Source organism: Felis catus, chromosome D1, assembly GCF_018350175.1.
Source record: "Felis catus isolate Fca126 chromosome D1, F.catus_Fca126_mat1.0, whole genome shotgun sequence".
In the NCBI taxonomy this organism is placed as follows: Eukaryota; Metazoa; Chordata; class Mammalia; order Carnivora; family Felidae; genus Felis; species Felis catus.
Genome location: NC_058377.1, coordinates 112,842,491 through 112,858,482, shown reverse-complemented (window position 1 = coordinate 112,858,482; position 15,992 = coordinate 112,842,491). Strand labels below are relative to the sequence as shown.

Here is a 15,992-nt window from a genome sequence, read left to right as displayed (position 1 = left end):
CCCGGTCCGTTCGCTGGCCTGGAAAGGCCTGGACTCTGCCCTTCTCCAGAGAACAATCTCGGAGACTCTCTCTTGCCCGTCAGCTGCTGTAACCCCCACTCGCTTGTGACTGTTTTCTGCCCACGCCTTCACGTCTGTCCTAGCGTGGCCTCGTGGCCCCTGGATGCGACTCCACCTGCAGAGGAACAGGAGGCTGGCGACTTCCCCTTTTGTGGTCGCTGCGTCACAAGACGGAGGCTCTTGGCCCGATCGGATCCGACCGACAGCAAGAGGAAAGTCTTTCCCGGAAAGTCTGGTTCCTTTGCTCCATCCTCTTGGCGGATTAAGGGACAGACTCGAGGTGCAGTGCTCCGTTTTGGTCTCATTCTACTCCTCGCCCACCGGACAAAGGGCTTTAAACGTGTCGCCAAGCATTGGCGGTGGCTCTGCTACCCCGAGGTGGGGTATACACGTCCCTCCCCCAAGCTAGGCGGCCTTGGCCGACGGAGCCCGACGCTCTGTGACTTCTGAGGCCGGTCCAGAGGGGCCAGGACGCCTCCTCCGTGTTCGCTGGGACACCTGCTGAGGCCCCAGGCGCGAAGTCCGACTCTCCTGAGGCTTCCACGCGGCGAGGAAGGCAGAGCCACGTGGAGGCGTGCTGGCCGACTGTCCCCGCCGAGCCGAGCCCAGCCACGGCGCCAGCCAGTGAGCGGAGAGGCTTCCAGGTGACGCAGCCTCGCGCTGGGGGCGTCTCCACTCGCTGGGCTCCCTAGTGTCGTGGTGGCTTCGGCGTGGGAGCGCCCGAGTCTTTCCGGCTGCAGCCGGCCCGGTGCTCGGTGAATCAGAGGCCACCCGTCCTTCCTGTGCTCCGTTCGCCTAAACAAGGGAATCCATCCATAACGAGATGGGTCGGTCGCTTGGGGCCATTTGAAGGAGCATTTGTTATACGGGGACTGGAGACTGGCCTTAAGTGTCGTCCGCTCTCGTCCGTGAGTGGACCGCAGTCTGTTGCCTCCGTGGGGCAGTGGGAGTTATGGGGAGGGTTCTGGGGTGTCTTCCAGGCATGAGTGACAGCGTTATTCACGTCCCCGTCCACATCTGGCTGCCACAAGAGACAGGAGTCCAGTGGGTACCTCATCGTGACCTGCAGATCTAGGACCTGTCGATCCTACGAGACTCGTGGTGACAGCGGGAACGGAAAAGGCCTCAGGGAGGCTGAGGGGCAGACCCTCACCTAAAGAAATGAGATGGGGTAGGTAGGACGGCCGGCCAGTGGGCCGAGGGGCGGCGCTCCGGCGAACGATGGCGGAGCTCTCGGTTATCCGTTTGGGAGAAGTGGCCTTGAGCGACACCTTACTGCACACGCGCTCCGTGGAGACCTGAAGGCGCAGGGCAAAACTTTAATGTTTTTACAGGCGCCTGGCTGGCTCCTGGTTAAGCCCCCGACTCTGAATTTCGGCTCAGGTCAGGATCTCACGGTTCGGGAGTTCAAGCCCCACACGGGGCTCTGCGCGGACGGTAGGGAGCCTGCTTGGGATTCTCTCTCCCTCTCTCTCTGCCCCTCCCCTGCTCCCTCTCTCTCTCCCTCAAAATAAATAAATAAGCCTAAAAAAACCTTGAACGTTTTTAGAAGGCGATAGAAGAATGTCCCGAGTGGCCTCACGCAAATTGCAAAAGAAAAAAAAAGGCAAAATGTAGGAAAGGACTGACAAAATCTACCCTACTAGATATCCACACTGCTGAGTATTAAAAGCCACCAGTAAAAAGCAAGTCAGGCTGCAGACTGAGAGGACAGACTTACCACGAGTACAGTGAACAAAGGCCGATGCCCCCGTAAAGAAGACGACGCTCGGTGGGAAAACGGGCCAAGGTATTCACGGCGTCCGCAGGAAAGGAAACCCACGGTCGTGCGTGGGAAAAAGCGCTCAGCCTCACGAGCACCGAAAATCACAACCCCAGGGCGGCCCCGCTTGGAAACAAAAGGCCGAAGCCGCGCAAGTGGACCAGCGGGAGCCCTCGGGGGCTGGTGGGGAGTCACTGGAGCCTCGCTGCTCTGGAGCGCGGCGACTGGGAAGCCGGGGATGCGGTGCTGGGTCCCGGTGATTTCTCCTCCCGTTCCACCAGGCCGGTCTGGGCAGGAAGTTGCGGGCAGAGCCCTGGCGTTCTGGGGCAGGGACGGGCCTTCTGGGGCAGAGGGTATGTCAAAATCTGGAAAGCAGCTCCCGGGGTGCCCCCGGGCTGCAGCAGAGGCAGCAGGCCTGACTGCGGGCTGGCGGGTGGCCATGTGCCTGGGCCGCCCACCCTGAGCTAGAGACCGATAGACTCCATGAGTCCTGATGTCAGCCGAGCAGGCAGCCACCTGTCCTCAACCGATGCGGTGCTTTGGGGTGGGGCATGAGCAGGTCCCGTGGGTCCAGGAGGTTTTAGGAACAGGTGGCTCAGACCTCCATGTCACCAAAGCCTCTACTTGAGCTCACTCTTAAGGACTCGAAGGCGGTCCCTGGGCCACACGGTGGAGGAGGAAGACCTGGGTCTTGTCCACGGGTACGTTGATATGATGGTCCAAGCGCTGCACGAACAGCTCAGCATAGCCCTACCAAGGGGTGCCCACAAAAGACAGCGAGGAGGGGAAATTCTCACGGTGGACAGAGCGGCGAGCATCCGGTCCACTTTGTGTGGAAGAAGTGACGGGAAAGGAGGAGGCACGTGCACGCCTGAGCAGTGGCCAATAGCAGGGCTGAGAGACGGTGAGCAGGCCAGCCAGCCTGCACGCCCCCCGCTTGATATGCTGAAGCCCCGACTCCCCCGTGGGACTGTATTTGGGGATGGGGTCTGTAAGGAGGTGACTAGGGCAAAATGAGGTCCTGGGGGCGGGGGGACCTGATCCAGCGTGAGTGGGGTCCTCAGAGGAAGAGGAACAGACACGGGGGACGTGCATGCAGAAGGACGATTGTGTGAGGACACAGCACCTGCCTGCAGGGACACGGCTTCACCGCACACCAGCCGTGCCCACACCGTGGGCTTCTGGAGGCTTCTGGAGGCTGGACGTCCCGTAGGAAATACGCCTCCTATCCGTGGCGTTTGGCTATGGCAGCTTACCGTCTCCCAGTGCAGTGGCATTTGGAGATGGGGCTTTTGGGAGGTGGTTGGGTTAGGAGGAGGTCAAGGGGGTGGGGCCCCGTGATGGGATTAGTGCCCTTGTGGGGGCGCCTCGCTGGCTGAGGGGACGCAGCAGACAGGGGCCGCCTGTATTCCAGGAGGGGCCGCACCAGGAAGTGTGCCGGCATCCCGATCTTGGACTTGCCACCCCCAGAACCACGAGACAATAGATCTGTGTGGTCCGAGGGACTGGGTTAGCCACGGTGACAGCCTGGATCGGGGTTTCTGCCACTCGGTCATCAAATGGCACCATCAACGTGTAAGTCTGAATCTGTGACACACGCTAGGGTGATAGAAAGTTAGTCAGTAGGACGCTTTGACCTGACCTGCTCTGTTTTGGGCCTTTGTTCTGGAAAGAAAAGAGTACGATCTGAACAACAACATCACGAGGATGGTTTTCTTTTCTTTATTTATCTTAATGTTTATTTATTTTTGAGACAGAGAGAGAGAGAGAGACAGAGCATGAGCAGGGCAGGGGCAGAGAGAGAGCGCAAGACACAGAATGCGAAACAGGCTCCAGGCTGTCGACGCGGGGCTCGAACTCACGAACCGCGAGGTTGTGCTCTGAGCTGAAGTCAGACACTTAACCGACTGAGCCACCCAGGCGCTGCTCTGAGGATCGTTTGCATCCGAACATCTCAAGAACAGCGTTAGCACGCGCATCACTTGTGTATATGAAAGAAAGAGGGCACACCGCTCACCGATCCATTCGGCACGTTTTACAAACCTGGTTGAGATTTAGGCAACAAGGACAACGTTATGGGTTTCACCTAACAGTCACGTATGAGTGGTATTTCCTAACCAGGTTTAAAAAATGCTATAAACCAATACCGAAAGCATGGTGGGGCGGCGGGGGAGGGGGGAACCCCCAAGGACGTGATTATGGAATCCTGGCTACAAGGTCGATGTGCCTCAGGGAGTATGTGCCCTGCGTGGTGGGTCGTGACTTACCAGTTCCGCCGGCTGATGTGTGTGCTGAGACGTAACAGGTGCAGGCAGTTTGCTGTTTGCTGGGAACACCGGCCAACAGGGGGGACGGGGGGCATGGTCCCTGCCTGCTGTCGCTTCAGGTCCAGGCAGGGAAGGTCTGAAACCAACAGACCCTAATACGTGGTACATGATAAACAAAACATAACATTCCGTAAGGAAACAGGTGACAGGGAAGGGCACAAAAGGGGTCGGGGGCTCCGAAGAGGCGTCTCTAAGAAGGGGAAGGAGAGACTGCGGTTTGTACCGGTGATGAGGGGCGGGCGGGGGCGGGGGGTGCAGGGCTTGAGCAGGGAGGGTGTTTTCTGGGCCAAGGGGATGACGTTGGAGGCACACCTGGGGCCGCGCTCAGGGCACCGTCGCCATCCTGGGCAACCGAACTCTTACAGCAGGTGGAGGCCGGGGCGCCTGGCTGTGCTGGGCACAGGGGATCAGTTGGGGGTCGGTGGTGGAGACAGAGCCCAAGTCTGGTCACGGGGCTCAGCTGAGATTCTGGCCACGGGGGAGAGCGGCTGGTGACATGCGCCTAGTGGTCACGGTGGAGGGAAGGGGAAAAGTGTGGGGATGCTCTGGGGCGGTGGGTGCAGGGGACTTGGAACCAAGGAACCTGGAGGAAGCGGGAACAGCTGGTCAACACCCCGCTTGGGCCTGGATTTCAGTTCCCCGAGCCAGACACGGCTTTCTTCTGATGCGGTCGTGTGATCCCGGCTTTCCAGGGAGGCGAGGATGGGGAAACTGAGGCTGAGGGGGAGGCAGATTTGGGGGCAGTCAGCCCTCATCTGGGGGATGGGAGGGATGGGCGGGGTCGGAGGGGGCCAGAACCTTGGACACAGGGAGGGCGGAGGACCCGGGTCGCCGCTCCGCCTCCCGTCCCGCTCCCAGGGGGTTTCCCATGGGCACTGGGGAAGTGGGGTGGTCACGGGGAGAGGAGGTGGCTGTGACGCGGTGGCCGCGAGAGCACACGTGGGTGTGGTTGGCCAGAAGAACGTGGCTTTGTGACGGGGCCGACCCTGCGGCTGGCAGGGGCCCCCTCCCCTTATGCCTCTGTCTCACTCGGCGGGGCCGGAGGAGGGTCTTCAGGGACCCCGGGCGCCGTCTCCTGTCGAGGTGCAGAGCGAGGACGTAGACGGCCGGGTGAGCCGCAAGGGCCACACGGACAGCAGCCCCAGGACGCCAGGGGCCAGGCTCAGGGAGCTCGAGGCCGCCGCAGTGCGCTTCGGGCGGTGGCGGCGACACCAGGAAGGAGAGCAGGTGCCCGGGGAGCGCTCAGCGCTCACGGCCGCCAGGAGACAGAGGCCCGCCGCGCTGGAGAAGCCGGCGAGCGCGTCCAGCACCACGGCCGCGTGGGCACGTAGCGCCAGGGTGTTGTCCGGCCGGGCGAGAGCCGCGCTGCCCAGGCCCGGGCCGTCGGCGACAGCCAGGTGCGGGAAGCGGGGGCCGCTCTGGACGTGGGGGCGGAGAAGCCGGCAGGCCACACTGCCGCCCACCACCCCGCACGCGGCCACTGGCACCTGGACGGAGAGAACCGTCTCCGGGTACAGGGCCCCCTGGCTCCCCGCCTCATTTGCCGCGCGCGGACGGCGGTCTTGGCCTCCCTGTGCGGAATCCACGTCCCAGGCAGAGCTGGTCCAGGGAGGGCCGGGCACACCTCGAGGAAACGAAGGTTTGCCAACTTCGTGGGTCTGGCACCTGCCGAGGGCCCTCTGCCCGTCGGTCACTCTCGGGGAGCTCTGGGGCCCCTGAAGGGGACTCCCGGGGTCCCGAGGAAGACACACGCCTGAGCCCTGGGCCGCGTGTGCACCAGAGCAGCCTCGACAGACAGGGAAGCCCCACCCGGCTCAGGACTGCCCACTGGGGGTCTCTGTTGGCTCTCTCGGGGAGGGTGGGCCATTTGTCTCGGCCTGTCTGGTCCTTCCCTGCGTGGAGTTCTGAACATCCCATATCCTGGGAGCCCCTACGGTCCTGGGAAAACCCGGACCCCGGCCACCCTGCTGGAAATCGAGGAGGGGGTCAGTGTTTCCTCCGGAAGCCGACGTCTGGGCTGGACCAGGTGGTCTGATCCAGGCTGAGGGTGTGGCCGTCGATAACCCGGGGGAGGAGCTGCCTGCTTCCTGCTTCAGGGTCCCCATCTGCCTACAGGTAGCGTCCCCCAAACTCATGTTGAAGTCCCAGCACCCAGCATTTCAGAATGTGACCATATCCGGAGACGGGGACTTCAGAGAGGTGATCGGGGTAACACGGGGCCACGGGGTGGGCCCTGATCCCGCGTGACCGGGGTCCTTAGAAGGAGAGGGGAGCGGGACACAGACACGCACAGAGGGACGGCCCCGTGAGGACACAGTGGGAGGGCGGCCGTCCACACGCAGGGAGAGGGGCCTCGGGAGGCCGGCCCTGCCCACGCCTGGACCTCGGGCTCCAGGATGGGGACAGTGAGTCTCTGCAGTGTGAGCACAGTGTGGAACTGTGTTAGCAGAGCCTCAGCAAGCTGATACGGTTACGAAGTCACCTGCGGTCTCAGAATACTGAGAGCTTCCTGGTTCTTTGCAAGCCGCAGAGACCTTGTTTCTGGATCCCTGAAGCTTCTGGAATGACTCCCGAGAGCAGATAAAAGCCTGTGGTATGCCTACAATTACCCACGGGCGGCCCTGAGGGCTGCAGTCACACACGGTGCCCCCGCTGGGGTCTCAGGAGGACTGGAGGGCCCTGCCCCAGATCGGCTCCGCGTTTGAAACTCCCCCCACCCGACCTCGCCGGGATTACAAAGTCCCCTCGGGTCAGTGGCCCTGCTTGTGATGCAACTGCCTGACCCCCACACCCCCCACCCCTCCTGCTGCCGACTGTCTGACCCCCCCCCCCCGCCCCCCACTACCTGCCCCGACTGCCAACGTCCACCTCAGGGTCTGCCTTAATGAACCGAGTCTTAAAATCTGACCACCCACAGGGGCGCCTGGGGGGCTCAGTCGGTTGAGCGTCCGACTTCGGCTCAGGTCACCATCTCGAGTTTCATGAGTTCAAGCCCCGCATCGGGCTCTGTGCGGACAGCTCAGAGCCTGGCGCCTGCTTCGGGTTCTGGGTCTCCCTCTCTCTCTGCCCCTCCCCCACGCGCGCTCTCTCTCTCTCTCCCTCTCTCAAAAATAAAAATAAACATTGAACAAAAAAAGAAATAAACGTGGGCGTAGGAGTTAAGCTGTTGAGTCAGAAGAACCGAGGAGGTCCAAGGTCAGCCCTGGGTGTCCTGCTGCTCTCACACCGCTTCTAAGGGACCCCTCCCGTCCTGTCCCTTGTCAGCCCCCCCCCCCCCCCGGCACAAATCCTGAGGTCGGACGTGGCAGGAAAATGCACCCCTGGGTTAAGAAGGCACGAGATGAAAGGAGGCGGCTCCCTCTTTCCGGTTACCTGGCCGTCTTCTCGAGGAGCTGGCCGCAGAGGCCAGGATCCCCGGAGGCCAAAGTCCCGCCTGGGGTCAGGGAGTGCCGGAGGCACCTCCGCTTTGGACGGCGTCCTGCCAGGGAGTGACCAAGTCCCCTGGGCCCCTTGGGTCTTCCCGCGTGGAGCCACTTGCAAATCCGGAGCCCGGCCTTTATCTGAGACTTCCTATGTCTGCATCTCGTGACCCCCCGCCCCCCGGCCTGCCCGGCTCTGGGGCACTCCGTTCCCGGTGGCAGCCTCGGAACAGAGGAGGGGCTCCGGGAGAAGCCGACGTCCATCCCGCGTCCACCTCCAGACGGGGGTCCGGCCGGGCCCCCCCAGACAACGCGGGTCGGGAGGGAACCGCGCGGCCTTCCAGCGGCTCCCACGCGCTCCTGTCCTAACTGCCGTGAGCACGATGTGGACGTCCCCGCAGGTCTGAGACCCTCACGCCGGATTCCCTGAGGCCGGGCCGAGTCCCCGGCGCTTTGCTGGGCCAGACGGTCTCAGTTCTGTTCTGCGGCCGCTGAGCCCTTACAGGCTGCGAGTAAAAGGCATCGTGCTCTCTTCCATTCGTTTCCATGGGTCGATCAACCGGCTGTCTCGTTAGTTTCAAGCAAGTCTCTTGGAGTCAACAGAGGCCGTTCCAAGGGCACATTCAGCATTCGCTCAGCCGACGGCCCCGTGGGCACTTGGGTGTCGCGCCGGCTTGCTCAGCTGCCCTTTGCCGCAGGGGTGAATCCAGGCCTCGGGCTGCGTCACGCACGGCCAGGCTTGTCACTTGGTGGAGGGAGCTGGGGGCCACCCCTGTACGGGGTCCGGCTCCAAACAGAAGAGGCGGCAGGCTCTGCACACGAGGCCCTTCTTCCAGAGGCTCGGCTTGGTGCAGTGGCGGGGACGCGGGCGCAGGACATGTGTGCATACGGTGACTTTAACGTCCCTCCATCTAACCCGAGGGACAGTCGCCTGAGGCTCTTTGGAAACCATCTACGAATGAAGTTTAACCCGGAACCGTCCTTTCAAAAAATGCATCTGCCGTCTCTGCGTTGCTGCCCACGGATCGTCCGGACACGGTGGGCGGGTGATGAAGGAGGGGTCCTGGGGTCGGAGAAGAGTCTGCTCTCCGTCAGATGGTGCATCCCGAGCATCTGCAGAAGGGCCGTCACGCGTCCCTGTCACGCGTGCCCGTCCCCGCGGCTGGCTCTCTTCCTACGGAGCCCAGTGTGAGGACCGACGGTGTGTTCGTCAGCTCTGGCTGCAGTGACACCACCCGCACCGGGGCTCGTGCGACGGTGACTCATTCTCCCCCAGCGTCGGAGGCCGGAGCCCGAGGTCCAGGCGTGGGCAGGGCCAGCCCTCCCGAGGCCTCTCACCCGGTGCGTGTAGAAGGGCTGCGCGTGGGGGAGATTTTCAGCAGAAGGAGCTCGGATCGGGGCGGAGGCACAGGGTACGCGCGTCTGACAACAGGCGTCGAGCGGGCGTCCCCGGGGCATCCTGCGCGGACACGCCTACTCGCGTCTCTTCGCCACCGTTGGAAAAAGGTTGAAATCTCAGGGGCTGCTGTGCTCTTGGGTCTGAGACCTTTCTTCCTTACCTGCAAGGCAACGGGTGCTACGCATTTCTGTTTTCATGTGGGGACATCCCACAAATACTGTTCTCTGTTTTCATGTCTATTCTGTTCAAAATACTTTCTAAATTCCCTGCTGATTTCTTCTGGGACACACGTACTGTTGAGATGTGTGCTGTTTCGTTCCCAAACACGGGGGGATTTTCTGGGGTGTCTTAGGTCTAGGGAGTTTGTAACTTGTCATCCGCTTTGGAAACCTTTCCTTTCTGTCTCCCCCGCCCTGGCCTCATTCGGGGACTTGGCGGGGGGAGGGCGGTGTATATCAGTCCACCCGCTTCCTTCAGTGCATTGATGACCTTCTTGCTTTTTCCAAGGTGAGTTCTTCTCTGCCCTTTCCTCAGGTTTGCTAGCTTTGCTTCCGCAGCATCTGATCGGCCATCAACCCCGGTCCTTTGCGTCTCACACATTGCCATTTTCATCTGCACCTTAAACAAAAAATTTTTTTTAATGATTCTTTATTTTTAAGAGAGACAGAGTGCGAGCAGGGGAGGGGCAGAGAGAGGGAGACACAGAACCCAAAGCGGGCTCCAGGCTCCGAGCCGTCAGCACAGAGCCCGACGCGGGGCTCGGACCCACGAACCGTGAGATCGTGACCTGAGCCGAAGTCGGATGCTCAACCGACTGAGCCCCCCAGGCGCCCCTGCACTGGGTTTTTTTTTTAACTGTTGAGTTTTGAGAGTTCTGAATTCCAGGCACAAGGCCTTTGTTAGACACGTGTCTTGCGGGGAAGCGTGGGATCTAGTTGACCGGCTTGCCCTTGGATGGATTGTGCTTTGGTGTTGAGTCCAAAATCGCTCACAGAGCCCTCGGTCCCCCGGATTTCTCCTCTGCTTCTCTCCTGAAAGATTTACAGTTTTTCCTTTAAAGTCTTTGATCCATTTGGAGCTATTTTTTTAATCTAAGGTATGAGGTGGAGGCTAGTTTTTATTAACTTTTTGCCTACGGAGGTCTACTGGTTCCGGGGCCATTGGCTGAAAACACTGCAGGAAGTCAGTTGGACATACTTGTGGGTCTCTCACTGTCCTCCTGGGAGCTATATCTATACGCTTCGCCCTCTAAGCAGCTGCCCTGAGGCTCACAATATGCATTTTCACCTCCACAAACCTGCTGTGAGTTCATAGCATACACTTTCCCCGCATTGTAAAAACCTCAGGGCAGCAAATCCCACACCTGGAGGAAAAGGAGTGAGACAACACATCCTTACGAGCCTTCTCTTATCCCAGCAACCTTGACAAGTGCCCCCAGTGCCCAGGGACGCGTGCGCACTTTCCCGTGGCCCCCGGGCTCCCTCGGCAGCCTCCCCGAGGATGTAACCGCGGGGACCCCCCCTCCCCCGTCTGCCTGTGCCCTCGGGGCGCTGCTGTCCTGCTTGGTGCTCAGGGGCCGTCCCCTCTCATCTGTGTCAACCCCCAGTGGCTCTCACGGCCCGTGGCCTGGCTTTCCACCCCGCCGCGGTGTTTCCTCTCTCGAAGCTTCTTGATTTTTGCATCGTATTTAAGGAGGATGTTTTCCAACAGGAAACAGGCGAAGATGACCTCTTACGTCGTCCCATCTAACCCACCTAGTCCCATCTTTCTGCAGTGCGGTTTGTCAGGAACCAATACGCTTTGCTGGCTGTTTTAAGGGAAGTCTTTATAGATTTGGGGCAAAAAAACCTTTGTTGCTTATTTGCACTATAAATATATTCTTGGGGTGCCTGGCTCGCGCAGTAGGAAGAGCGTGTCACTCTTGATCTTGGGGTCGTTGAGTTCGAGCCCCATGTTGGGTATAGAGCTTACTTAAAAAAAAAAAACAACTAGGGGCGCCTGGGTGGCTCAGTCGGTTAAGCGTCTGACTTCGGCTCGGGTCGCGATCTCACGGTTCGCGGGTTCGAGCCCCGCGTCGGGCTCTGTGCCGACATGTGCGGAGCCTGGAGCCCGCTTCCGATTCTGTGTCTCCGTCTCTCTCTGCCCCTCCCTGCTCACCTCTGTCTCTGCCTCAAAACTCAACTAAACATTAAAAAAATAAAACTCAAATAAAAATTAAAAGGCTCAAAAAAAGTATATTCTGGAACTACACAGTTTAGTGTTTCAGTTCATTTCTTGCGTCTTTGGTTGAAATGAAGCCTGCCCTTGACAATATTCAAATCCATCCATGCTGTTCTTCTCTTCTTAGGGTTTTTAGATCTTGTGTAGGGCACTAGTCCCTCCCCAGCGTTAGAGCTATGTCGTCATATATTGCTTCCAAAAGCTGAGTAGCTCTCAGTTCCTCTTGGAACTGAGTTCTGTGTATGGGGGAGAGGAGGGCCGTGTTGGGGTTTTCTCTGTGGAAGCCCAGAGTCCTGGTGCCAGGTACACAGAGCGTGTCCCTTGTGCGCACTTGTTCTGTGAGGGAGTCCCGCTCAGCACTGGCCATCCTCTGCATTGACCAGGTTTTCTATGCTTGTGAATAAACCACGCTGTCCGGGTTTCTGGAGCTTTACCCAGAGCTCTTTGAGAGGGCCTTAATTATGTCTGACCATCTGCGTTTCCATATACATTTTTATTTATTTATTTTTTTAAATTTTTTTTTCAACGTTTATTTATTTTTGGGACAGAGAGAGACAGAGCATGAACGGGGGAGGGGCAGAGAGAGAGGGAGACACAGAATCGGAAACAGGCTCCAGGCTCCGAGCCATCAGCCCAGAGCCCGACGCGGGGCTCGAACTCACGGACCGTGAGATCGTGACCTGGCTGAAGTCGGACGCTCAACCGACTGCACCACCCAGGCGCCCCTCCATATACATTTTTAAAAAGCTTTTCAAGGAGGGACATGATGGTTTGTGCAGAAGTACACAGAATCGGTTTGGGGAGAACTGGTACTTTGATGATAGGATTCAGTCTTCCCAATCATAGGACACTTCTGGTGGAAATCCTTCTAAGCACTTAATGTTTCTGAGGCGGTTGTATATTTAGAGCTCTTAAAAATTTGCTTTCTTTCGGGGGAAGATATAGCAATAAAAGAGTTTCATGTGGCTGTCAGACTTGCTGAACTCTTGATAATTTTAAGATTTATCCGTTCCTTCTTCGGGGTACACTTAAGCGTATCGTCAACAGTTTGTCCCATCCGGATTTTTTATAGCTTTATTTGTTTTAAAGCCTCCGCCCTGGTTGGGCTCCCGGCACACTGTTAACCAGCGGCGGTGAGGGAATTCTGGGCTCGTAACCCACCTTCAAGGGACCGGCTCTGGTTCGCACTTACTCTACTCCAGGCTTTGTCTCCAGGCAGTGGGGGTGTGACGTATTTACCGGGGAAGTGAGTGCAGTCAGCTGTCACAATGGAAGTCACCTCCCTTCCCGAGTTGCTGAGTTCCTCCCAGCCCGGGAGCCCTTCAAGAGGATGCTTGGTCTCCCGGAAGAGACACCCTGCCCGCCACCCAGAGACATCTCTCCCTCTTCTCCGGGGGAGACACTGAAAATAGGAATGACTTTCCTCTTGGACGTTCGGAAACACTTAAAAAAATTTTTTTAATGCTTAGTTTTGAGAGACAGACAGACAGACAGAGGGGACTCCCCCAGGGGACGGCTCCCGCTCTGTCTGGAGGTTAGCCCCATCTCTCCGCCTTTGTTACCGTCTTAACGAAGGTCAGGATGACTTTTTCCTTCGCCACTTCTGTTTGTCTCTTATACATTCCCCGGGAAGAATCACATCACCACGTTCAGAGGTCCTTTGGTTTTGCTGTGAGTATTCCGTTTTCCTAGCTACGCGCACCTGTTGCCTTCAAGGTCCACTTCGTGGCCTCCGCCTTGGGGCAGTTCATCACAGCAGCCACGGCGTGCAAGTGCCACGGTCTCGCCATCCCTCCGGAGTAGACGCCACCGCCCTTTCCGTCTCGGGACCGGGTAAACCAGACGGTCGGCAGAAAACACGCTGTGACGCGTACCACCGGAGAGCGCCGTTTCGGCTGCGGAGGGCAGTAAGAGCCTAAACGCACTGCGTGTTCGCTGCAGCCCTGTTCACAACGGCCAACACGTGGAAACTGCCTCAGTGGCCATCAGCGGGGCAAATGCGTAAGGAAGATGAGGGGCATACGCGAAACGGGAGCTTCTTCAGCCGTGAGGACGCGGGAAGTCTTGCCATTGTTGACAACCCGGATGGACCTTGAGGGCATCGTGCTGAGTGAAATCAGCCAGACAGACCCACACGATGACGCTTCTGTTTGGAATCTAAAAAAAAGCTGAGCTCGCGGACACAGAGAGCAGAACGGGGGTGGGGTGGGGGGCCAGGGAGCACAAACTCGTTAGGATGTGAGCGAGTCCTGGAGACCTGAGGCACAGTGCGTCGATTCGAGTCAGCAACGCCCTATGGCACGCTTCGGGGGGGCTGTGAGACTAGGTCTTACACCACGGAGCTGCTAACAAGCGGATGGTACCCTGAACAAGATCAAGTACTTGACAAATCTGAGAAGAAAAGTTTAGGTCCGGTCCACACCTCACACCATCCCCTAGCGAAAAATCCAAATGGATCAAATACCTAAATGCTTAAAAATGAAGCCATGCAAATATCATGATGAAAAAATATAGGTTAGGTTCTACATTGTCTTACGCATGTCAGACTTGCATAAATACAAGTCAAAACACACAAGCCACAAGTAAAAGGCTGATAAATTCAAATATATCAAAATGCTCTGTATGGGCAACAGTAATCATAGTAATGACAGGGGCACCTGGGTGGCTCAATCGGTGAGGTGACCGAGTTTGGCGCAGGTCATGATCTCACATTTCGTGAGTTCGAGCCCCACGTCGGGCTCTGTGCCGACAGCTCGGAGCCTGGAGCCTGCTTCGGATTCTGGGTCTCCCTCTCTCTCTGCCCCTGCCCTGCTCACGCTCTGTCTCTCTCTCTCTCTCTCTCTCAAAAAAATAAATAAACATGAAAAAATTATAAGAACTAATAACAAAAGGCAAAGTCCAGTGAAGAATGAAGGCGGTATACATGTTATTCACACTTCCAGCAACAGACAAAGAACTAATCCCCTCGAGTGTAAGGAGTTAATGGAAATGGGAAAGTGAGGACCTTCCGGGGACAGCCTCGGGGGCATTTCTCGCCCTGTCACCTCCACCAGGGTCTCGTCCACACACTCGTGAAATGTCAGCATCGCAGAATACGCAGTGACAGACTGTGGGATTCGGGAATAAAGAGACAGCCCCCTGTTTTAACACAAGGTTTTAGCCCATCTTCCTTGCTTCGGACAAGTGCAAATAGTTGCGTAAGCACACGTAGGAATCAAACAGTGTTACAAATGTATGGATAAATTACACCCGAGAGGAGAGATCACGTGCTATCTTATCATCAAGGAGGACAGAACCCATCAGACAAACGCAAACCCAACGTTAATAAAAACGTTTTGTCGGTCCTGTGATTTGCTCACCGTGGGGAAAAAAAGATGCAGAGAGCCAGGGTTTATTATTTTTTTTCTTAAATCTTTTTTTAACGTTTATTTATTTTTGAGACAGAGAGAGACAGAGCATGAACGGGGGAGGGTCAGAGAGAGGGAGACACAGAATCTGAAACAGGCTCCAGGCTCTGAACCGTCAGCACAGAGCCCGACGCGGGTCTCGAACTCACGGACCGCGAGATCGTGACCTGAGCCGAAGTCGGACGCTTCACCGACGGAGCCCCCCAGGCACCCCGAGAGCCAGGGTTTAAAGCAAGGAACCAGTACAGAGAAAACAACACCCTGGAACGTCAGCTCCAGCCTTTACAGGTGGACCTGAATGGACACAGTTAAACGCGTTAAGGCTGAAAGAAAGTGTACGTAATGACCCATCTTGTGAATAGAATCCCACGAGCTCACAAGGTTGATTCATCTTCACAGCAATCTTGCGTATCAGCTGCCCGCCGCACCCTCCCCTCGGAGCATAGGCACCAAAGCCGCGGCGTGATGACCCCCGGGGGCCACACGGCCTCGAAGGGCAGAGCCAGAGTTGGAACGAGGTCAGTCTGGCTCCAAAGCCCCGCGTGCAGGGGCGCCATCTGGACAGAGAACCGGGGGGGGTGCGGATGAGCCAAGTCTCGCGTCAGGGGTGACAGAAAGGAAGTCTGTGGAAGGACCGAGCCTGGCCCTTGGGAGACGGACGGAGCCGCGGTGCCTTTGCCCGTGATGCTTGGGGTCTGCAGGTGCCGGGAAGCCTCGCGGCCCCGGGACACTGGCGCTGCGGCCCGGTCCGATGGGCGTGGCGGGCGGGAGGGAAGCGGCCCCCCACAACCGGCCGCCACCAGCAGCAGCACGGGCTTGTTCTGCAGGCCCACGGAAGCCGCACTCGGCGGTGACACTGTGTACTTGCTGCAGCAGCCTCGGGGGCAGAAAGGGCCGGGTTTGTGCGTGCGCCTTGTGGAGCACCCAGCTCGGAGCAGGGACGTCATTTGTCCGAGTCCACCCCGGGCTCCGCGGGAGGGGGTCCCCGTGCCGAGCTGAGCCGGCGTCTCCACAGGGTCTGTGCCACCTGCCCCTCTGTCCCGGGGCACCTCGGCCTCGTCTGCTAACGCCCACCAGAGAGGTTCCTTCCCCGCTCCTCCCGGTGCTCCCCAGGACGAGCTGAGGACGGGGCTGGCCCCGCCGTTCACCATGGAGGGTGAGGCCAGGAGGGGCCGGAGACATAGAGGCCGCCTGGGGGGAGGAACGTGGTGGCCGAGGCCTGGGTCACGGGGAGACCCTGGCGGGCTCCCGCCACCAGGACGGCACAGGATTGTAACGGGCCGGACCGAGAAAGAGACACCACAGGAGACGCCAAGAGCCTTTAGGAATACGACGCATGCCTTTAAGCCTTTAAGCGAGTCGGACAGAGTGAAGTCGCGATGCTCAAGCGAAGGGACA

At 58.5% G+C, this 15,992-nt stretch overlaps 1 protein-coding gene across 1 annotated transcript; it reads right to left on the bottom strand.

Moving 5' to 3' along the window:
- Positions 1-3,625: 3,625 nt before the first annotated feature.
- On the bottom strand, positions 3,626-15,541 carry LOC123380253. Its single transcript, XM_045038106.1, has 6 exons — positions 15,260-15,541; positions 15,023-15,151; positions 12,890-13,082; positions 4,462-5,962; positions 4,090-4,241; positions 3,626-3,865 (listed from the first exon to the last, which is right to left on the bottom strand). The coding sequence occupies exons 1-4, from the start codon at positions 15,539-15,541 to the stop codon at positions 5,202-5,204; spliced, it is 1,365 nt and encodes a 454-aa protein (XP_044894041.1). The 3' UTR covers positions 3,626-3,865; positions 4,090-4,241; positions 4,462-5,201.
- Positions 15,542-15,992: the final 451 nt, after the last annotated feature.

What these genes read in the sequence shown, in the direction of transcription:
- LOC123380253 (XM_045038106.1), bottom strand. Translation starts at nt 15,541, where the DNA reads ATGACGTCCCTGCTCCGAGCTGGGTGCTCCACAAGGCGCACGCACAAA. An exon ending in GCCTATGCTCCGAGGGGAGG is followed by an intron (nt 13,083 to 15,022) that starts GTGCGGCGGGCA and finishes TGCCCTCCGCAG; the next exon opens with CCGAAACGGCGCTCTCCGGT. An exon ending in GTGGACCTTGAAGGCAACAG is followed by an intron (nt 5,963 to 12,889) that starts GTGCGCGTAGCT and finishes GGCAGTCCTGAG; the next exon opens with CCGGGTGGGGCTTCCCTGTC.